General features: G+C 41.3%; 1 protein-coding gene across 2 annotated transcripts in view; it reads left to right on the top strand.

The window, feature by feature from the left end:
- robo3 (roundabout, axon guidance receptor, homolog 3 (Drosophila)) overlaps positions 1–24,432 on the top strand; it is a 248,478-nt gene that overhangs the window by 84,255 nt on the left and 139,791 nt on the right. The window contains exon 1 of one of the 2 annotated variants that reach the window (XM_029700136.1): positions 11,233–11,812. The exons of the other annotated variant lie outside the window; for it this stretch is intronic. Coding sequence (XP_029555996.1) covers positions 11,749–11,812 — 64 coding nt within the window. The 5' untranslated portion in view covers positions 11,233–11,748. Of the gene's footprint in view, positions 1–11,232; positions 11,813–24,432 lie in introns of those variants that run through there. 2 annotated transcript variants of the gene reach the window in all.

The following is a 24,432-nucleotide window of genomic DNA, read 5'->3' as shown; positions in this document are numbered from 1 at the left end:
GAAAAGATTTGGACAAAAGGTCCTCAGACCCTTAAGAAGTTCTACAGCTGCACCATTGACTGGCTGCATCACCACTTGGTATGGCAACTGCTTGGCATCCGACCGCAAGGCACAACAGAGGGTAGTGCGTACGGCCCAGTACATCACTGGGGCCGAGCTCTTTGCCATCCAGGACCTCTATACCAGGCAGTGTCAGAGGAAGGCCCTAAAAATTGTCAAAGACTCCAGCCACCCAAGTCATAGACTGTTCTCTCTGCTACCATAAGGCAAGTGCTACCGATGCACCAAGTCTGGAACCACCAGGACACTGAACAGCTTTCACCCCCAAGCCATAAGACTGCTAAATAGTTAGTCTGGGTAGCTATTTGGTTAACTGTTTAACTATGTTTATGAAGCATGTGACAAATACATTTGATTTGATTTTAAATGCCCTACATTTAATCAAGATTACATTGCGGTCAAGACAGGGCTGCATAAATGGGAATTAGACCTAACAGTTGTGTTTCTTAACTCTGGTCCTGCGGACCTTTGTGTATGGTGGATTTAGCTACTGCATAGCATTAATGGAAATATATTAATGCTATAAATATACTGTCAGATCAGATGCACACACAGATGCATACTATATCTTTAGCAGTTTGCGACCATTTAATTGTGTCTTGTCAATGAGAATAATTGATTGAAGTAAAATACACAGTGTGTCCCACAGTTGACAATGTAGGTCAGGCTCTCCAGAAAACATAACCCATGTCTAGTGGTTCATTCCATGACCATCACTTGAGCAGAATTCCCCTATGTGCACATGCTCATAATGATGAAATGACCACAACAATTCTGGAGTTTAGGGGGAGATGATGGGGTGGTCTGCACAACAGTTGATAGAACAGGGCAGCTGAAAAGTTCATTCACATCTATGACAAAGCCATTGGTGTTCCACAGGGTTCTGTTCTGGGCCCCACTGGATTTCCCCAGTACTCCACAACAACTACTCCCTTGCAATTGATCTCTATGAACTCTGGCCTGATAGACGCTGACCTTTGACCTCTAGGTTGTACACCTGCTCTAAAACACAGCAAAACAGGTATGGGGGCCAGTTAGTGTTGCAGCTACTGACAGTCTGTCTGGGTTACAACTCCAATACCCTATTACCTGTCAGACTTTTGCTAGGTACATATCCAAACTTACTAACATATACATGTTTTTACTCGCAGTTGCTCTAACATAATATTGTAAATGTCTGGTGTTTGTTTTTGATGTATATCCCATTATTCACCCTGTTGACCATTCATTCAACTCAACAGATGGCGCAACATTTTTAACAAGCAATTATTTCTCACATCATGTTTGATTGGAAGTTAATCCCTCTATCCTCTAACTCGATCAGGAGTACAGACATCCTGCTTTGAGGAACCATTAGTGGTCTTATATCCCAACAACACAGAACAACAATACCCAACATTTGACGCATCCCTGAGGGACTGTGTCAGACGAGCTAGTAACGCTCATTGTCATGCTCAGTGGGTCAACCCTGGTGCCCCCAGCCCAGAATGTAGCCATTATTCAGTTGAAAGTCCTGATAGACCTTGTGTGCTTTTCATGATAGACCCATTCACCCTAAGTTCAACCCAGCTGACTCCCTCAGAGTGATAGGCAGGGGCCATTGTCTCCTGGGCAGCCGAAGCCATGACGCCCTAACCGCTATCCGCTAACTCTGCCTTGGGTTCCCTCCAGGGAGAGACTTTCCCTCTGTCTCCCAAGCCAAGACTGTTCCCTCGGGCACCCCACATCCCTGGCTGAGCTGAAGGTATCATAAATAAAGGGAGAGGGGAGCAGGAGAACAGTAAAACAGGCTCTACTTCCCCCATCTCCCCCCCCCCCCCGTTTCCATTCCTCCCCATAGGCCACTGGGGCCATTGTAAATCAGGGAGAAACCCAAGCCGAGGGGGAAAAGAAAGGCAAAGCGACATTAAAGTGGGAACCAGGCCCCAGAAGCAAGACCTGATGTAATGATTAAAAGCACAGAGGGAAGGACATGGGGATTGTGGGAGACAAAGGCAGGAAAGGACAAGGATTAAGAGGGAGAGAGAGAGGGATACATACATGTGCACGCACACACACACAGACCTGACAGCCTCAGCTGGGGCTAGGTTTAGCTATGACAACACTAGCACAAAAATATGGGGAGAAGGCTAATGAACAGGTGATCTTTTTGATTTCCCCCTGTTGCAGAGGGAAACACAAAGTCATTTGCAGGGGCTTTCTGACTATGTGCCATTTCATAGCAACCCCTTACTGTATCTACCCCCATCCACCAACATCCTTGTATTCACAGGAATAAAGGACCCTCGCTCTCCTGCAGTACAATGACAGAAAATATGTATACGAGAGGTGAGATGTGAGGTGAAACATTGATGAGGAATGCTCGGCTATTATTTTGTGTGTGTGCGTGTGTGACTTATTGGACTCTCCCTGTCCCTCGCTAAGGGATTTTCATACCCTCCACGCACAATTAGCAGTTACACACAACACTACTGCATGTGTGTGTGTGTAAAAACACCAGCCTACAACATAATTGGCCCAACCATACACAGGCATCCCCTGGTACGCTGTTATCCTAAAACCCTGTTGGACTGGTACAGTATATATACAGTGCCTTTGGAAAGTATTCAGACCCCTTGACTTTTTCCACATTTTGTTATGTTACAGCCTTATTCTAAAATGGATTTAACATTTTTTAATCCTCAGCAATCTGCATACAAAAAAAACATTGGCAAAGCGAAAACAGGTTTTTAGAAATTATTGCAAATGTATTAAAACTTCAAAACAGAAATACCTTATTTACATAAGTATTCAGACCCTTCGCTATGAGACTTGAAATTAAGCTTGACTGGAGTCCACTGGAGTCCACAGGTGGTAAATTCAATTGATTGGACATGATTTGGAGGCACACACCTGTCTATACAAGGTCCCACAGTTGAAAGTGCATGTCGGAGCAAAAACCAAGCCATGAGAACGAAGGAATTGTCGAGGGAAAGATGAACAGAGCCAAGCATAGAGAGATCCTTGATGAAAACCTGCACCAGAGCGCTCAGGACCTCAGACTGTGGCGAAGTATCACCTTCCAACAGGAAGCATACAGCCAAGACAACGCAGTAGTGGCTTCGGGACAAGTCTCTGAATGTCCTTGAGTGGCCCAGCCAGAGCCTGGTCTTGAACCCGATCGAACATCTCTGGAAAGACCTGAAAATAGCTGTGCAGCAATGCTCCCCATCCAACCTGACAAAGCTTGAGAGGATCTGCAGAGAAGAATGGGAGAAACTCTCCAAATACAGGTGTGCCGAGTTTGTAGCGTCATACGCAAGAAGACTCGATGCTGTAATCGCTGTCAAAGGTGCTTCAACAAAGTACTGAGTAAAGGGTCTGAATACTTATGTAAATGTAATATTTAAGTTTGTTTGAAATATAAATTAGCAAAAATTCTAAAAAACCTGTTCTTGCTTTATCATTATAGGGTATTGTGTGTAGGTTGATGAGGGGAAAAATAACAATTTAATCAATTTTAGAATAAATCTGTAACGTAACAAAATGTGAATACTTTCCGAAGGCGCTGTATATAGCCTAACCTCTCCTCTCACGTTGTTAATCCATTCTGCCATGGCAGTTTTACTTAGTAGTAGCTTACTTTGCTCTCGCTCTCTGTGACATTGTTTACCGTCTCTATGATGGTCTCACACACCACTAAACAAGCTTTTGCTACGTTTTGTCCTCCACCCCGGAACAATTCTTACTTGCTCACCCATCATCTCACTCAGCATCTCACATTTTCCCCCTGAGCGGTTGAAGGGGAATGTTGACAGCCTCAAAAAGAGGTAAGTAGGAGAAACTGTAGTGTTGCTTTCAGAAGACTTGCCACATTCCTACACCTGACATTCAAGTAGAGGGAATGCACTGAGATACCTTTGAAGAATATAGTAGCATAGTTGGCTAGAAATGATATTCAATTCAATACATAAACCTTGAATGAAAGGGTTTTCCCTGTTTGTGCCAAACCCTTTTCAGTGTCCTGTTAAAGATTTTACAATCTCAACATTCATGAATAGCCTGATAGAACCAGCCTGATCCCTGTGTTCACCATAGCCTCCATAAGGGTCATTTACAAAAGCAATTTATTGCTAAACCAACAGTTTCAAACTATGGTTTGAAATTCCCAGTATTAAAGTCAATGCCAAAAAAAAGACACTTTAAAGGGACCATCTGAGATTCGACAAAGCAAGGCACCCCGCCACTTGTTTTGGTAAACAGCTGAGGGATGGTGCTGTAGAAATTTAACCACTTTTAAATGCATAGATACTATATGTAGAGCTACGGATGCAAGAACTTTCCATCCATGAGACCAGAATTATAGTTTCAAACATGATTTAAAGTTATACAGTGTTGGTTCACAATGACATTATTTATAAACCATGGAGTAAAACCAGCTTATATTTTGGGCTCTGACAGGGTACAACAGTTGAACTAAGTTCACAAGGCATTTCTATGTTATATTCTTCCAGAATCAATGGCTATACTGTATAGCTTATCATTAATCATTAACCTTGCTATCTTTTTGGAAGTGTTTAAATGACAAAAGTTTAGAGGGAATTGGAGATAAATGAACAGCTATTCCAGTTGATAAATGCACTCATTAACTCCTCTTGAGTTGCCTATTGAGTCTGAACAAACTTTTTTTTTGTATTAAAAATAAAAAAAACAGGGTGTTTTAATTTAATGCTGAATCACAAAGGCCAGGGCTCTGTGCTGTGCCTGATTCATTTAAATAAAAAACACTTTTATACAAACAGTATCTAAGAATCATGCAGAGAACAGCTTTGCAGTGGTTTACTATTGAGAGTGAAATAGTTTGGTTTCTAACCTTTCAAATTCTCCTCGCAAACACTCATTATTCTTTCACACAAATTCCCAAGCATAACTTGTTTTTGTTTATGATACAGATTTTCATAAGAAATATCAATGGACAATTTGCATTATTGAGCGTGGCTGAAGTAATAACCGGAATAACCAACATTAGCTCTCTTTCTGCATGCGTTAAGAAATGAAAGGGGCTAAATTCATTGTGGGAGAATGCAGCCTCGGTTGCTCGCTTCCAACAATCAGAGCCCAAAACATTAAATTGCCAGATCCGCGTGCAGATGATTACTTGCCAAGTGATTGTGATGAACACCAGTGTGTGGGAATGAGTCATGGCTATATGAAATTTCCACTCCGATTTCAACCTCTTACTGACTGTCTACGTCCCACATTGCACTCTGTTCCCTATTTAGTGCACTACTTTTGATCAGGGCTAATAGCGCTCTGGTCAAAAGTAGTGTACTACAGTATGTAGGGAATAGGGTGCCATTTGCAGCCTCTGTTTGCATATTTCATACGGCTTGACCTTCACATCCAGAGGAATCGAAGAGAAAATGGTCAGAGATGTACTTTTACTCAAAGTTATCCATAGGAAGCATTGTTGTATAAATGATTGAAAATACTTGTATTAGGTGCAGACATCAGATAAATAGGTGTTGTATGTTATTCTTTGGTGATACTCATATGTACATAACATTATGGAACATTGACATTATTGCTACATGTACAAATTACATATGTGTTGTGGTGACAGAGTGGGTTAGATATAGAAGAATACTCCATATCACTGCTATTAAAAAAAGGCTACATTGAGCGCCAGCATACTTTCCTATAGCCTATAGCCCTGTTAATAAAGGTATTGAAAGGGCCAACCATCTTGAATGGCTGTGCACAAATCGCACCCGACATCCCATAATCAGAAGCCTAGGAAACCAGGGCAGCCTGTTAACACTGGGAGAGAATCAAAATCAAGTCAGAGCCTCAGTGTAGCAGTCAGACAAAACACAGGCAGCTTTGTGGGAGCAGCTTTCCCCCATCACTGTTAGGATAGTGTGGGGCTATAATTGCTGTCATCTCGCCTTTCGGAGCCCAGGCACAGACTGTGGGAATTGGAAGAGTCATTTAATCTCCAGGGAAACAAAATGATGGGAGCTCCAATTTGGCCAGCAGAAGTTGAGGGCGGGAAAGAGGGGATGTGGAGCGCGTCATTAGAGCCTAGGACCTGCACACAGTCTGGGGCCAAATTACTGAGCACGCAGGCGCTTGCTTTGGCCCTCCTACCCTCTGTGACTGTGGAACCAGGCAAGGCGTCCATCTTGAGATAGATTGACATTCAGGCTCGACCATCACTGACGTCAACCACAATTTAATCAACAACACATGTACTTCCTGTAACCTCAAATACTTTGAGGGATATGCATATCTTGAATGGTTTGCTCAGTCATGTACAATCACAAACTAACCAACGCTGTGTTTGCATGCCAAAATGAATCCTTCATTATACAATTAGCGGTTGAAATCAGTTTAATTTCTGCCCTTTTAATGGTTAAATCCCATTGGATCCCATTGAAAGACAAAGAGTTAATGTCGCCTTTGGCTCTCAGGTCGTCTGCCATATCATAATTTGGGTGGCAAACAGAAGGCTGGGGTCTCAGCACCTTTTCTATACACCAATTTCCTTCCTATTCACAGGGAGCTCGGGAGAACAGAGGGACGTTCTCGCTTCACAGCCCAACAATTAACGTTGGGGCCTCACAAAAAAGGCTCAAAGAGAGAGCGAGAGAAGGAGAGAGAGAGAAAGAGAGAGAGCGAAAGAGAGAGACCAAATCAAGAGAAACAGGAAATTGGGCGCCCCCAGAACAGCATCCCTTGCTTTCTCTTATTCTCTACCTCTCCTTTTCTCTCCCTCCCTTAGGGTGGTTGGGTAGCAGCCAATCTAATTGAAAGGCAGATCAATGAAGAGATATATTGTCATTTTCCAGCGCCACCCTCTTAATCAATTAATCTATAATAGAATCCGAGGAGCCCCTTAAAGGGCCAGCGGCTCCATTAACAGGCGCTGACAGATATGGGCTTGCTTATTAGAGATGGAATAGTGAGAAACAGAAAGTAACAGATTTGCATGGGATTCATTTCAAGAAATGTCCATACATTACATGGAAATATGTGACTTACATTTCTACCCTGACAAGATCAGCCAGCATGTGAAGTCCCCATAATGACAAAAAACAATGCTCTTTGTGAGTTATTTTTGTCTTTTACAATGTCCGGTCAATCAGATAATGCACTTAAGAAAAATGCCAGGGATTGTTAATGGCAACATACAGTAGAGGCTTGCTGTACTATATGTTGCTGACGTTATCTTAATGCACTTGCAATTTTGTGTTTCCAAGCCATTTAGAGTAGTGCGGTGGCTAGAAGAACCACATAATTGACTTCCCATTATGATCTTGAATGCCAGTAGTTTAAAGCTACTTTAAAATAACAGTCATAAAGTGACAACTCACTGGCACAATAAAATGTATGTTTGTGAGGAAGAACGGATAAATCAAGGCAACAGCTGGGCGAGTGTCGACTTCCGACCAGGGATCTGTACCTTAAAGGCACTGTGCTCTCTCTGAAGAACCACAGTTCAAATATAACTACACCCCAAAGATATTGGGTGGGCTAATGAATTGAATGGGCCCCGTGTTCGGCAATTATATGCTTTGTAAATAAGGGAATACTTTAAAATGTGTATAAATGCTTTGGAAAGCTATTATCAAAATCTTCACAGAGAGATGCTAACTTTTTTACCTCAGAAATGTTGAATAGATGTGCAGTTACCACCTAAAATAAAGGTTACTAAGTGTGCTTTTGTCCTGAACCACACCAATGTAGGCTCAATTAAAACCTGCATTGTAGTATTTATGCAGTAGCAGTAGCAATTGGACATACCTTTTCCCAGAAGTAACAAAATCCATTAACAGTTTTTGGGTGCTGTAAAAACAGCTGGAAGACTCCCCTCACAGGCAAAAGCTTCCAGTTTTCAATAAATGACAGGTAGCTAGCATGAAGCGATGGTGTAAACAAAACATTTGTTTTATACATGTTACCCTTGCAGAGTCATGTAGTAAACACATAAATAAAATGGCAGGTAATTTGGAAAACAAAACACTGAAGAGTGGCTCATGACATTTACATATAATATACTTAACTCAATGGCCTTAACATAATTTCCAGCAAACGTTTAGAGTAGTTTGTGAAATGCAGTCAAGTACTATTGAGGCAGCGTTTTTGATCAGTCTCCATGGCAATCACAGTTTGATTTCTCTGCAATATGTGTGGACACTTGAGTTGTTGGATAGCAGCGAAAAATAATGAAATGGCAAGGCTTGGCAGAGGCAGATCTGCAGTATATACAACAATGAGGCCCTTTGTGAAAGGGTGAACATTTACAAGCTAAAAAGACATAGCTCAAATTAAGAGGAAATAGATTGCAACAAACTATTGCACAAACAAACATGGAACTTCAATAATTTGAATAATTCTGTATTATTGCTGTGTCATGCAAAACAACTATTTTCCACATTCCACATAACATGTGATCTTGCTTTGGAGTGCCACAACCAAGGGGCTATGTGCTCGACAGACTTGCTTGGCCAAAGTCCAATTGGAGCTGTCAGCTTTAATGGTGAGTGGTTGATCTGGGGCAATAAATCATGATACACTGGCACATGCTGAAACCCAGTCCACAGTCATTGGATTAATTAGCCATATTAGACATATTGTCACTTCTGAGCCGGGCCATGTGATGGTCATGTGTGTTGTGTGATGTTCTGGGGGTTGTATGTATGGTTCATGTATACGGTTCCAAGTTGTTGTTGACGCTGTCTGTCTTTCCAGCAATCATTATGCATGGCTAACCGTGTTGCGCAAAGCAATTAAGGTTAGTTAAGCTATTTGCATTCTGATCTCAGTTCACAATATTCTGAGAAGATCTTTTCTGGTTTACTCTTTCAAGGCTAGAATGAACTTTCAACCAGATCTCAGGGCAATTCGTAGGATTTGGTATGTATGACATACATGTTAGGTTAGGATACATTATGAATGGAATAGTGGTTGTACAATATCATACGAATTGGATGACGTAACGTATCATACATCTTGGAGGATGTATAGTATTATACGTATTTCTCTGTTACGTCTTAACAACAAGGGAGAATTACTGGGAGAATTGGTGGTTAGGAGAACTAACGACAAAGGTTAGGAGATTTTACGTAAAAGGTTAGGAGAATGCTAATGACGAAAAGAAAGGAGGGGGGAGAGAGAGAGAACCCCCAAAGGCGTCTCGTCAAATATTCCAAAAAGGTCATGCTCATCCATTTTAGCATTTGTAATCCACAATGATAATTTACTTCAAACAGCAAGGCGTGACAAATGAAGCAGAGGCACAGCAATAGAAAGATCACCCGCTAAAAATTGAAGTACCTCTAGGGCCGAGACACAGCATCCAACCATGTTGATAAGCTGTCAGCCATAATACGACATCTAATGCCGGATAATTCATCTAAATTCATTGACTGCACCATTTCGCTGACAGCTTGGCCAAATGTTTGATGGGGGCCCCAAACTAGCGGCATCCGTCACAGATGAGCTAAAATGTATTTAGGGACTGCATCATCATGTTTTATTCAATTACGCACTGGAGCTCAATGAATCAGTTTTTGCAATTAAGTTAAACATGCACATGCATGAAACATGAGGGCGATATCAAGGGTATTCAAAGTTAGGGTTGCTATCCTTGGATTTTTTGTGCTTTAGGAGAAGGATGCATTTCAAGCTAAATGTTGTTAGATTGTGTAGATTGTGTTTGAATGCATGGATTTGTAAGTTAGGAATTTACAATAGAAACACTTTTTTTGAGAAATCTACAATGGTGGCCTACACCAGAATACCAAGGAATCCTGATAACATCCCAGTCCCTATGCACAGGCAGATCAGTAAATACCATCTCCAGAAGCATTTCTATGAATGTCAAGCACCGCGTTTACTTGGGTATTTTGTAATAAGTCATATTTATTTGGCCAAGCGGCACTCTATCAAATCACTCCGTTATTATTGCCCACCGCGGGACTTGATGGGTCCTACTATGTCCTGCTCTGTCGAGTCTTATACTCTGCAGTTTCCCCCTATCCAAGCACATGTAATATTGCCTTTCGCATTCCATCAAGTCAAGACACAGCCCTCATTCAGATAGGTATAGTGACATTTTCTCAGCACGGTGGGGTTTGTTAAGACTCTAGAATGGTCTATTTTATTCCCTGCTCTGTGTAAATAACATCATATCGGCCTAATGCCTACTCAATGTGATTGTGAAGCCTGGTGTGTGTCTTTTCATATAAGGCATATGATACGTTTACATTTTAATTCATTCCACGATCACGTGATTGATGCCAGTATCTCAAGGTAAATGTTATGGCAGGCTAAATGAAATGCACGTTGAATAATGTATGCATTTTGATGTGAATATTTTGAATCAACATACCCCATAGAGATAGAAAACTATGATTATAGGCCTAGCATTCTGAAAGCATCTTAACTGAACCCTCTAACTGGCAATACAAAATCTCCCTACAACCTTACTAATTAACACAAATTGTTTGACTGATAAATGACATTCATAAAATTTCAAGTGAAAATATTATCTTGACACTATCTGACCTATTTTTGTGAAATTAGTTGAGACCAGTACATTCTACTGATCTGTAGACCGTATTTTAAAGGTGCAATATGCAGAAATCACTCTGTCATTTCTTGGTTGCTAAAATTTTAAATAGTTCACCTAATTTCAGATTATGTGACAAAACAAGCAGTCATTGTGTAGAGAATTATTGTACCATCTAAAACGCTGTATTTTTCTAAAAGAACATTTAGAAGGGAAAGCATAGAAATAGTGCACATAGAACAGATATACAGCTTCTTAGACTTGCTTTCAATTCTGGATGGGTCATGGAAAAGTTAAGCGTTTTTATTTCCCATACCTGATTGATTTGTATGCACTGAATTTACTTATGCAACTATTATGTCTATTTATTGAAACATGTATTTTTTATATATATTTAGATTGAAGTAAAGGCATTGGCGTAATTATACCTACAGTCTCGAAATGCGCAACATGTTGTGTGCAATTTGTGTGTAATTTTGGTCAGTTCTAAGAAAGTTATGCAAAATATTTATTCACTGTCTCTTTAAGTGTTCACTGTTTCGACTACTATACACAGGAGCTAGGGGGTGGGCTTTAGCCACGAGAGCGTTTTGCCGATAACAGTACTTGTAATTCTGTTCATTCAAGAGTAAGGAGGAAATGGGAGACACAGAGAAAGGATGAAAGTCTCTATCAAGAATTAAACTGCACATACTCTATCAGAAGAATACCTTTTTGATGAGGAAGTTGACTCTCAATACAGAGGGACGGAGTTATGAAACATTCCCATCAACAATACGGTGAAAGTGGCAGAGAAAACTAAGAAAATAGCGCATATTCTAGTGCCGACCATATCCAGACGCGTAATTTTGCCATCCTTCCGCGCCTGTTGCAGGACATTATCAGAGGAATACATGATATAAGTAGAAGCCGAAAGGAACGAATTCTTCAGAATGTCTTATGTAGGCTTTTTTAATCAGTTGTAATGTTGCTAGTGGTTAGGTGGTGGAAATTGGCCGAAAATGTGGGGCTGACTTTCCAAAGTTGTCGGATGCCACTTCTGTAGACTTGACTGACTATACCCCATTTGGATAATTTAGATTTTTTTGGTGCGGGATACCTTTGAAGACAACTTTATCATACACCAGAGGGTAATGGAGTTTCGCTTCACTTTGGATACCCTATTGGTTTTTATTGCGCTTATTGGTTTGGTTTTTGGTAAGTTCAATGCATGATACAATTCTCCTATTTCTTATATTTTATGCTCAATGTGTTTGACTATAAATGTGTTATCCGTTGTGATGCATTTGTTTTTGGTGACACTCTCGGTCCATTAACCAATGAAACGAAATGTGGCAATTATTTTTGCGCGCAAGGCTTCTGTGACAGACGCGAATTCACTTACACTCGACTCGGTATAGGCCTAGTAAAAAAATATTGTGGAGTGATTTTGAATAAGAAGATAATATGACAAATTGTTGTATTTTGCTCAAAACATTGATAATTGAGAAAGTTGATTAAGACATTATAAACAATGCCCATAGATGCGCATCCTTAATCCATCCGTTTCTCAGCTAAACGCAGGCTACTGGCTGTACCTATAAATGAGGAAAATATATCATGTACCTTTTTAAATAAGGAAAAGATATCCGTGAAGGGAGAAATGTTTAGGCTATGAGGCCACCTTGACAACGCTTGAACAATCACAGAAAAAACTCTTCAGTGATGCCACTGGGTTGGACACCACTTAAATTATGCAAACGAGCTTAAGAGAGGAAAAATGGATGGCATGGGGACCTTGGCAACATGTTGACCTCTGTTGTGACTGTCTTCAAGAGCTATATTCTTGAATAACTAATGAGAGGAGAAAGGGCCAGAATTCGAACAGCTGAATGTTGCAGTTGTGTGTAATAAAGATGGATACAGTATGTCCCAATCACAGTATAATTTCACTGAGTTTTGTAACAGAAGGTGGATTGTTCTCAAGGGAAACGCAGCCTGTTGATTCATACAACTAAGTTACCATAACTCGCTATCCCCATTGCATGTCGTATGGCCACTGGGAGGATTTCTGGTCGTATGCTGGTGCCGATTTAACAGGAATGACTGGGATTTTGTCATTTTCCGACAGCATGGTGTCTGGGACCCTGCCCTATACTGCTGAGCTGGCTTTTACGAGGCTGTAAACATAGGCTATGAACCCAGACCGTGACAACATCTGGGAAAATACTCCTTCAATGACTCTAGATGCTCCAATGCGGCCACAAGGCTACATTGAATGCACACTCGTTCACAGCTTTGTCAAATCTTCCTAATTCAATGTTCCCATAACCTCAAATCGAATCAATGTAATTTTCCACCAGATTTACCTCTCTAAGTCCAAATATAATTGTTATCCTAAGTGTCCATGTTAAGATGCAAGCTGTTTTCCACTGTACATGTCACCTTTCAACAAAAAGTCTCCACCAACCATTCTCGCTATGCGGTGAAGGTCCATCCTGCTATCGCCCATCACTTTTTCACACCTGATAAGAGCCTTAAATGGGGGCCAGGGTCGAGTTTCAAGGCCTGGCTTCAGTTTGTCAGTTGGGTGACGTTCAATCAACCCAGTTGCTAGTTTGTCAACCCTGTTTTCAGTCTCCTGAATGACTGAATGGGAGAGGGCCATGTGTTTGCTCGGCTCCTTTTAAAGTCACTGGAAAATGGCCTCAGAACAGCTGTCAGTTTTCTCATGACTGTCCCCAAACATGCCAAATGAGGCCAAAAAGCCAGGATCAAACCTTTGATGTAATTACAGTACATACATCCCAGAACAGGCCTGGGTGGAGAATGGCTTATGTTATGGGTCTAGAGTGCGTGCGTACAGCTACAATAGAAACCACTAGCTAAGCTATGCATCTATCTGTCATCACCATTACTCAGTGAGTCATTTCCTAAATGGTGATGTGAATAATGGAGACTTTTGATGGGTAACAGGGATCCCTCACTAGCCTACCATAGACCAGGCTTTTCCTGTTTGTCTGTTGTAAACACTGTCTAAGACGTCTGACTGCCACCAGCCCATAAAACATACAGTAGACAGAGAGCCGCATCCCCAAGTGAGGACACCAGACACCTTAATCATCTCGGTTCTGATCTAAAATCGTCACTTTGATAAGATCTAAAAAGATCTACAGACAGCGAGACACATCAGAGAGACAGGCAGTGAGAAGACAGAGGGAGAACGTTAGGTAAGACACAGTCAGAACCCTCTCTGTCAGAAGCGTCATGCCCATAGGGGGCACAGGGGCACGTGCCCCTCAGATTATTATTATTATTATTATATTTCATTTTTGTTTTTGTTGTTTCTCTGTAATAGTACTAGCCACCTAGCAATTTTATGAAGTTGGTTTAGCTAGCCCAGATAGGTTCTCAATCTCCCAACCTCATAACTAGCTACCAAAGTTAGAGTAGCTAGCTTGTCTGGCAAGGTTGGTAGCCTTTAGAAAAGCAAGACATCACTAAATGTACTGAATAAAACTGACATTCCTTTCAATCTTTTACCCAAGTCAGGAGTAAACAGACAGCTCAAGAAGTATGCTTAGATATGCAGACAAATACACTTTTTTTGTTTGTTTTTTTACATAGAAATAAGTATAATGATTAAGGCTGTAGATTGCAGGAAAAAGAAAAGCCGTTTCAGGTGTTTGAAAAATGCAACATTCTCCAACTAGGACCGCCCCCCAGCCATCCTCACGTACTTTGTGCCCCCTTAGATTTTTGCGGTGCATGACGCCCCTGCTCTCTGTTGCCTCTCAGATCACACACATACACACGCGCACACACACACACACACACACACACACACACACACACACAGGGTAGTGCGAGAGGGTAGTGCGTACGGCCGAGGTCATCACTGGGGCCAAGCTTCCTTCCATCCAGGACGTCTATACCAGGCAGTGTCAGAGGAACGCCCTAAAAATTGTCTCCAGCCACCCTAGTCATAGACTGTTGTCTCCGCTCCCGCACGGCAAGCGGTACCGGAGCTTCAAGTCCAAAAGGCTCCTTTACAGCTTCTACCCCCAAGCCATAAGACCGCTGAACAGTTAATCAAATGGCTACCTGGATTATTTGCAATGACCCTGCTTTTTTTACGCTGCTGCTACTCGCTGTTTATTATCTATTCATAGTCACTTTATCCCTACCTACATGTTCATATTACCTCAATTACCTTGACTAATCTGGACCCCCGCACATTGCCTTGGTACCGCGACCCCCTGCATATAACCTCATTATTGTTATTTTATTGTGTTACTTACTTTTTTTACTTTAGTTTATTTAGTAAATATTTTCTTAACTTTTATTTTTCTTAGAACTGCATTGTTGGTTAAGGGCTTGTAAGTAAGCATTTCACAGTAAGGTCTACCTACACCTTTTGTATTTTGCGCATGTGACAAATACAATGTGATTTGATTTGACACACTAACAGTCCCCCTCATCGCTCTTCTCTTCGTCTGTTATCAAGCAGATCAAACAAACTGTCGATAGCTTGGGAAGCGTTGGCATGAGCTGTAGAGTTGATCCATCACCATCATCATCCATCAGCATGACTCAGCTAACCAAGCATAAAGACATGTTCAAAATCTAAATCACTCTCACTATTAAAGACGATCATGATATTCCTCATGTGTCTGCTAATTGTCATCAGCCAAAGTCCGTTATCATAAGCACACACTAAAATACCCATCAAGAGGCAGAAAGTAATATGAAGGTCGGACACATTCTTATTCCGAGGGCTAAAAAGAGGCACCCTAACCTCTTTGCCACTGTCAGATAGGGCTGAGGTATCCAGTTCATCCGGTCATCAAAAGAAACAAACCAAACCACAGGGGACATTTTTTTAACAGTGACTGCGGACAACACCTCTCTCCAGACCTTGAAGTGTTCCAGCGCGGCTGTCCGAAGTGAAAAGGGGCCACAGGGCCCTCAACAATACCAGCGTGGCATCAATCTGACGGGCCCCTGGGCCGGGGCCCCAAGTCGCAGACGGCTTAATGGCCGTAGGCATTAGTTCCAGTAGTCCAGTGGTTGTATGGACGTTGATAAAACGTTGCGTGGACGCTGACCCCTAGCGCTGGTCATGCACTAAAATGGACAGAGAGAGAGAGAGAAAAAAGAGCGAAAGTGACAATGTATGACTGTTACGGCTTTGTGTTTCTCTGTATTTTTTCAGTTTTACCATAGAAATACAATGCATAGAATATATTTTATGTCCTGTTGCTGTCGGCATAGGAATATAATTCATAGAATGGATTTTTATCCTGTCACTGTCAACTCAAGCTGTCAACAACATTTTCTGCATATTCCGTTAAACTTCTGCTACTTGAGGACTATGTGTAGTTATATGCAGAACAGTGTGATGTAGGCTGAGGAAGAAGACATTTCAAACTCTGGAAGTCTCACCCCTCCACATTTTGTCTGCGGAGGCTCTCAAAGTGTTTTCAATTTCATAGATACCGGTTGAAATGATTGAATAGCAAATTAATAGTTTTCTTTGCATGAAATGGCAAAGTAAATAGGATGTTTTCCCTGCTATTGCTGTGTTAATGCAACATTAAGCAATATCTGCAGTCCTTCTGTTATGTGTTTGTGAATACACATTCATCTATTTCTGGAAAACCAGGGAATTTTACTGGAATTTTGAAACCTTAAACCTACACCTATAACCCCTAACCTATACCATATGCCCATAACCAACACAATTTTTCCTGATAGGAGTCTTGACTTCTCTGTGCCCTTGTTGCCCCCTGGCATGGGGCACATCCTTAATGCACTGTCTACAGCATGTAACACCAAGTGTTTTGAAAATGCCCTTTTATAAGAAATGGTGTGTGTGTGTGTGTGTGTGTGAGTGAGTGAGCGAGAGCATATGTGAGACACAGGGGGAGTGACCTGTGTGGCTGCGCGGCACTGTGGTGATGAAGACAGCGTGGGCACTGGAACATAGTAGAGGAGCTGTCCTACTCCTCTCAGGCATCCTGTTCACACAGCCCCCCCCCCCACCCCCCATTGCCCTGCCCAGACCTCACAAGGCCCCCCTGTCTGTCTGTCAGGGAGTCACACAGAGAGGCAGCATGTCTAGGGTAGTCAAATGGAAGACAGTTTGTGTGTTTGTTTGCTTTGTGTAGATGTGTCTGAATGCACTGTGTGTTTGCTCTGTATGTGTTTGTCCATGAGTGGATGTATGCCAATTTTATGTGGGGTTGTGTGTTTTCAAATTCAATCAATACTCTTGGTGTGTTTCAAGTTTTAATGTCACGTGCACAAGTACAGTGAAATGCCTTTCTTGCAAGCTCCAAACCCAACAATGTGGTAATCAATATCAATGTAGCACTAACAATAACATAAGGTAGAACAAAAACACACAAGAAATAGAAATAAGAAGAACACGAGAAGTAAGAAGCCATTTCCAATACCATATTTACAATGTGCAGGGAAACTGGAGTGATAGAGGTAGATATGTTTCGGGGTAAGGTGACTAGGCGCCAGGATATATGATACAGTGTACCAGTAGTGTGAATGATGATTGTATGTGAGTGTGTGTAGAGTCAGTATAAATGTGTGTGCATGTCATGTGTGTGCTGGAGTGTCAGCATGCATAAGTGTGTAGAGCCTTCTGAGTGTGCAAAGAGAAAGAGCAAAAATAAAATACAAGGGTGAACTCAGATAGTCTGTGTAGCCATTCTGTTAGCTATTTATCAGTCTTATGTGTTTGTGTGTGTGGGGTTGTGTTGTGCACCACTTCAGCCCGGTATCATCCTGACGTTATCTCGTGAATTTAATAACTTTTTTTGTGAATGTGGGTTCCACTCTGACAAAGAAAATCAGAAATATATATGGAAATCCCTGTGATTACATTAATGGACATTTCCCTTCTCTGCTTCAGTTTGATCCATCTGATGTAATGCAGGTGATGGAGGTAATTGATAACTTAAAGAGGCAGGTCATGATGAGATTGGTACCTCTTTGGTGAATTCAGTGTCTTCCTCGATTAAAGTACAGAATATCTTCACCAAATCAATGCGAACTGGTATTGTTCCTCAAGATAAAAAAATAGCCAAAGTTACCCCCACTATACATCTGGGGATCCAAGATCTTTTACAAATGATTGACTAATAGCTATACTACCATAGCCTTCCCCGTAGCTCAGTTGGTAGAGCATGGTGTTTGCAACACCAGGGTTGTGGGTTCGATTCCCACGGGGGGCCAAGTACGAAGAAAAAAAGAAATGTATGAAATGAAAATGAAATGTATGCATTCACTACTGTAAGTCGCTCTGTATAAGAGCGTCTGCTAAATGTAAAATGTACCATGTTTTTGAGAAACTGGTGTTCGTAAAAACTGCACTAATATGGCTCTTTTACAACTTGTAAATAGACCTTTCTCGATTTATCCAAAGTGTTCGACATTGTTGATCATGAAATATGACTTGCTGAATTGCATTATGGTTTTAATGATTATACATATAAATGGCTACATAATTATGTTTATGAATGAGAACAATTTGTATACACAAATGGTTGTGGATCTACCAGTGCATCTACCATCTACTAAGATATCCTGTGGCGTTCCACAGGGTTCAATCATTGGACCTTTGTTATTCATAATCTCCCCACCTCACATAGTCATTTTTCTATCAGATACAGAGGTTCTATACTCTGTAATTCCTACCTTCACATTACCAAAACATGATCATCCCTCAATAACTTCACGCGTAGACTAGGGCCTGATGAACCAAACTACCCAGTAGTCTCCTCCATGTAACCTAACTCTCACACTCACACACAAACACACATATAAAAACACATGTTTTCTCTGGTATACTGAGTATTAGGGTTGGGCGGTATTCAGACTTTCATATCGTCATACCGTCCGTCTCACCATGGAATTTACGGTATTACCTACTTAGTACACAAGGGGGCACAAGGGGTTCATCCTTAGGAGCAATTTCCAAATGCCTGAAGGTACCACATTCATGTGTACAAACAATAGAACGCAAGTTTAAACACCATAGGACCATGCAGCCGTCATACCGCTCAGGAAGGAGACGCGTTCTGTCTCCTAGCGATGACCGTACTTCGGTGCGAAAAGTGCAAATCAATCCCAGAACAACAGCAAAGGACCTTGTGAAGATTCTGGAGGAAACAGGTACAAAAGTATCTATATCCACAGTAAAACGAGTCCTATATTGATATAACCTGAAAGGCCGCTAAGCAAGGAAGAAGCCACTGCTCCAAAACCGCCATAAAAAAGCCAGACTACGTTTTGCAACTGCACATGGGGACAAAGATTGTACTTTTTGGAAAAATGTCCTCTGGTCTGATGAAACAAAAATAGAACTGTTTGGCAGTAATGACCATCGTTATGTTTGGAGGAAAAAGGGGGAGGCTTGCAAGCCAAAGAACACCATCCCAACTGTGAAGCATGGTTATATTGAAGCAACCTCTCAAGACATCAGTCAGGAAGTTAAAGCTTGGTCGCAAATGGGTCTTCCAAATGGACAATGACCCCAAGTATACTTCCAAAGTTGTGGTAAAAATAGCTTAAGGACCACAAAGTCAAGGTATTGGAGTGGCCATCACAAAGCCCTGACCTCAATCCTATAGAACATTTGTGGGCAGAACTGAAAAAGCATGTGCGAGCAAGGAGGCCTACACACCTGACTTACTTACACCAGCTCTGTCAGGAGGAATGGGCCAAAATTCACTCAACTTATTGTGGGGAGCTTGTGGAAGCCTACCCGAAACATTTGACCAAAATTAAACAATTGAATGGCGATGCTGCCAAATACTAATTGAGTGTATGTAAACCTCTCTCCCACTGGGAATGTGATGAAAGAAATAAAAGCTGAAATAAATCATTCTCTACTATTATTTGGACATTTCACATTCTTAAAATAACGTGGTGATCCTAACTGACCTAAGACAGGGGATTTTTACTAGGATTAAATGTCAGGAATTTTGAAAAACTGAGTTTAAATGTATTTGACTAAGGTGTATGTAAACTTTCGACTTCAACTGTATTTGCACGTCTCTGATCACTCTATAGAAGGAAAAATGCACAGTTGACTTTCAATATAAAACGCGACCACTGTCAATACACAGCTGGACTCACCTGCTACCGCTTTATCCAGTTGTGCTATTTATAAACAAATACGTGACTGGCTCAACTGTTCTGGGGAACCATGGAAGCTTCATAATGTAAAATAATGTGACAGGTGAAATACGAACACGAACACCTTTATCTCATAACTCATTGCACAAGTTGACTGCAATCATTTACTTAAAAAATAGCTACTGTCATGACGTTGGCCTCTTCGGGTACAGGGAGGACAGTTGACCCCCTCCCCTTTGTACCATCCCCCAACCTACCTTCCCCAACCACCCAGGCCCTGTGTGAAAGGGTTGTAAAAACTCTAAGAGGAGAATCTCCTGCCACATGTTTCATAGAGAGACAAAGGAAATTCTTCCAACTCATAGAATTGGAGAACCGAGCGACATTTGTGTTCTGGAGAAGGTATGGAAGATTGGTGAAGAATCCAGCTACGAACTGGTCCGCTTGGTACAATTTTGTGATACTCAGAAGAGACAATATAGCCATATTACCATAACTGTTTATATAATAGCCTCAGCGATGAGACTTGCATCATAATGGTTGTATAAAATGTATTAATAAGGATAAAGCTATTTGTAATACATTGAGATGCTATGTACTGATGTCAATGTGATAGAATTGGATTTCTGTACCAAGCTTAACTCAGTCATCGGCACGCCCCCCAGGGACACAGACAGGACCAGGCGTCATTTGACAAGCCTGTTCTAGGGTCACCTATAAACCCCCCCCACCTTGATTTACTTTCTTTAGACCAGGCCTCCACTCCATTAGTGAGTTGGCCAGTAGGTTTTACCATCCAATTCCTCTACTGAAAGTGAACTACACCACGTGGTTAACTTTTAGACTATCGAGACCGACAGAATAAGAACAAGTCTTTGATATTAATTATTAGTCTGCAGCTAAGTAAATTATATCATCGAACGCGAAGACCAACGAAACATCATTCTATGACGACATTAATGAATGTCGCTCTGAAAGATCCATTCTAACAGAGAGAGAGAGAGAGAGAGAGAGAGAGAGAGAGAGAGAGAGAGAGAGACTCTCCAACAGAACAGAACTCTTCAACAAGGATCCCGACGACACATTGAGCGTAAATATATATTAATTGCAATAGTTCCCGAATGAGTGAGCGTTCATGTGCAAAGGATTAGCATATCAATTGTTAATATTAATGAACTCTGTGTACCTCCTCAGCTGAACTTTTATGATCCATTGTTGAACAAAACAGGCCGCCCTGCCTGTTTAGCCCATTAGGGCACATTACTCTACCAATCCTTTGTGACGATAATTACTGTTTGTATGTTTTCTGTTAATTACTTAGTGTAGTAAATAAATGATTTTAAGACAATTGATGTATGGATGATTTTAGTAAAGACTGGGTTCGTGCAGATACAACAATTTACAACGTTTGGAATGAGACTGGACGCGAGGTAAAATACACCATTTAAACCAGAAGATAAATCGGCCTATACTATAATATATGTTATAATATAGGAAAGTTATATTTGGAAAATTATAACTTTGTAATCTGAATATTTTCCTTGGTGCCCCGATCTCCTAGTTAATTACAATTAAACGATTAATCAGTTTAATCGCGTGATAATAATTACAGGGAGTTAATTGATAAACATATCTTCAGTTTAATGGTACCCAAAGACACGACACTACAAATATTAAAATGTATTGAAAACTTTAAAGAAATAGTTTCAACGGTACTGACGGTACCTTTGGTGCAAATAAATACAACCTAATCATAGTCTTCTTATATGGAGCTGTATTTGGATAGTTCCCCGCTAAGTAAACTAGTGGCCAACTTAGACCCCTCTGAAGGGCACTTCAAACAGCATTGGCCCACTGCCATGTGTACACTCCCATCAGGAGATCTCAGTCTAATGACTCTGGCTACACACACAGACACACTTCCTCACCTCCACTGTTGACTTTGTCATTTAACTAAACTCACACTTTCTATCTCCCGTCACTCTACTACTACTACTACTATTAGAGAATAGACTCCTAGCTAGTCTTATTTGCCAACAACAATAGTCTGTCTGTTGTACTGGTAGTAGCTTTATCTTAGTTCCATTTCCATTAACAGTATAGTATTCAGTGGACAGTTATAATTGCTCAGCATTCTGGTGAAGGTCAGATGAAAATGTCACAAATAAACAATAAATATATGTCATACGGTAAAGAGGATTGGACATAGAGTGAAGTTATCACGCTTCTGTTTCTCTCTTCCCCCTTAGCCATCCTCTGAAGTCTAACAACAGAGATTTGCTTTTCATTAGATGAGACAGAGCAGTAGGTAAAACAGACAATTTACTTGTGAAAAAGTGTCTGTTCGTTGAAGGACTTGTCTGTCTGTCATGCAGCTTTGAAGCAGCTCAGGTAGTGGTGCCACAAAAGTGCAGCTAAATTTTCAAATTGACTGTCAACAACCAAAATGATATGCGTAGTAAAAGTGTGCGCCCTCCCGAAGTCTAATTGTCACCCGAAGCAGCTGGCAGAATTCTACAAATTGGCAGGGAGACCATTTGGTATTTCTCAGGTGCCAGACATTGCAGACTTGAGCACTTCAAAAGGCTCAGGCAATCGTTTGAGTCATAATTTACCGTCCTCTGTTTCTCAAGGTGACTGGTTTCCTTTCAGAGTAGGGGAGAATTCGTCAGCTGCTGTCATCGATTCCTTGACTTTGGAATCTGTCATTAGGATAAGTTCCTGTCAGATTTCCACTGAATATTCCTGTAGTCTCAAATAGGAATGTCAATATGGGAGAAGTAGTGAGAAGTAGGTACAGACGAGAAGGGAAGATCTTTCTCCACATCGAATTCCTCCGCTGGTGTTTTGCTCCATTTCCTGTTGTGTCCATCCCTAGGACACATCCCTAGTGCCTTGTATTGCCTTGTATTGTAAAGCAGTATTGCCAGTTTATAAGAAACTCTAAGGAGTACATCTTTAATGTGAATTTTGCAGAGTGAGTTTAAAACTAGCTATGTTGCATACTTTGCCTTGTTGCCTTTCTTCTTTTGTTGTTCAGGCAGGCGCTAAGCGCCAAATGCACAAAGAGATCAAGGCTGGGCCTCTGACTGAGCATAGGGATGTTAGCCTGACTTAATCGGCTGCGGATAGCAGGAACAGGCTCTGCAGCCAGACATTTGATATCTCCCCTACTACACCATTCAATATATGCCTTGATAATATCCACCAAGTTCCCTTTGGGCCCCTTTCCTCTTCTGTGGGGATATGTGGGTCAGACAGGATATGAGTTAGGGGCAGTTTGTGTGTGCACACGTGTATGTCTGTGTCTTTAGTTCCGGTGGGGTCTCTAATCCAGAAGAATGCTGAGACTGTGCCACTGTGTGGGACAGAAAACTGATGCTATCTCCCCCAGCTGTGGTGGTGGTGGGCTGGTCTCAGTGGAACCCCCAAACCAGGAGCTCACTCTGGGATACAGTCTCACACGCCCCAGTGATATGATACAGCTAAGCAGGGGCTCCACTGTTGCTCCACTGACAATTTATTAGTGATCTGCCTTTTACACCACTGCCTCCACGCTAAGTAAAAATGACTGCCTGTAGTCTGAAACAGACAGCTCTTTGTGAAACGTGATCGGTTGCAAAGTTGTTTTCCAGATGTCGCTGTTGTTTGGTTAATGATTATAAAGAAATAAGAAAATACTTGTTAGCATCTCTCTGAATTAGTTTTCAGTGGGATCAAATGTAGAAAGAGTTAAGCAGAGGTAAGACTTGAGGGTGGCTTGTGTATCGCTGTAGCCTTCATGCAAAGTGACAAGCCCTGGAACACTCAGCACATGAAGCATCACTATCTCGCTTATGATTCCAGGATCTATTCTCTCCCTCCTCCTCCTCCTTTCCCTCTCTCATGTACAATTGACAGTGTTAGTAGGGGAGAGTGGGGCATGTTGACCCATTTTTTTTTTTTTTACATTCAGCATCACTACTTCAAGGGAAATATAGTATTATTTCTAACAAAGCTATCTAAGTATATTTCAGTATATAAATCAGAATTCATGTAAACATTACTGAAAACAAAGTGGTCCCTTGGAACAACTTAACCCAGGTATGGGGTAAATTGAGAATAAGGATAGGGTAAGTTGAGCCCCCTTGGGTTAATATGTTCCACTTCTACTAATTTCTGTACTGAATGAAATATTACCACCACCTTTTAAAACTATGTCTATCTTTATTTCACAAACACAATTTAACACAATCACAATAAAAATGTTGGCTTGCCAAGGATGTGGCCAACATGATAGATGTTGCCGTTTCTTGAATGACTTGAATCAATAAAGTCCTAGAAAAAGGATGATGAGTTTAATTCATGGATGGGGTTGTGGTATATTGTACATCATAAATGTATGCCTACATTCAGATTCTTGCTGTTCAATATCACTTACCTGCTCCAATTCGTAGGCAAGCTCTCTGCATTTGAGGCTTCTAAAGGTACGGACACACTGGTAGTGTTTGCCGGCCGAGAGTACTTAGCACCTCTGAACAGAGTACAGGTAATTTGCAAACCAAGTGCAAACCGATTCTACATGTCTCGGTGAACGAACAGCAGATGAACAGTAGACCGTCATTCGGTGCAATGGGTTTTCTCCTTAATACTAGAACTGCTGAGCCTCGAGGGACCCCCCCTTCAAGCTAATGAGCAGTCAT

Source organism: Salmo trutta, chromosome 19, assembly GCF_901001165.1.
Source record: "Salmo trutta chromosome 19, fSalTru1.1, whole genome shotgun sequence".
In the NCBI taxonomy this organism is placed as follows: domain Eukaryota; kingdom Metazoa; phylum Chordata; class Actinopteri; order Salmoniformes; family Salmonidae; genus Salmo; species Salmo trutta.
This window is presented reverse-complemented; position numbering and strand designations above follow the sequence as displayed.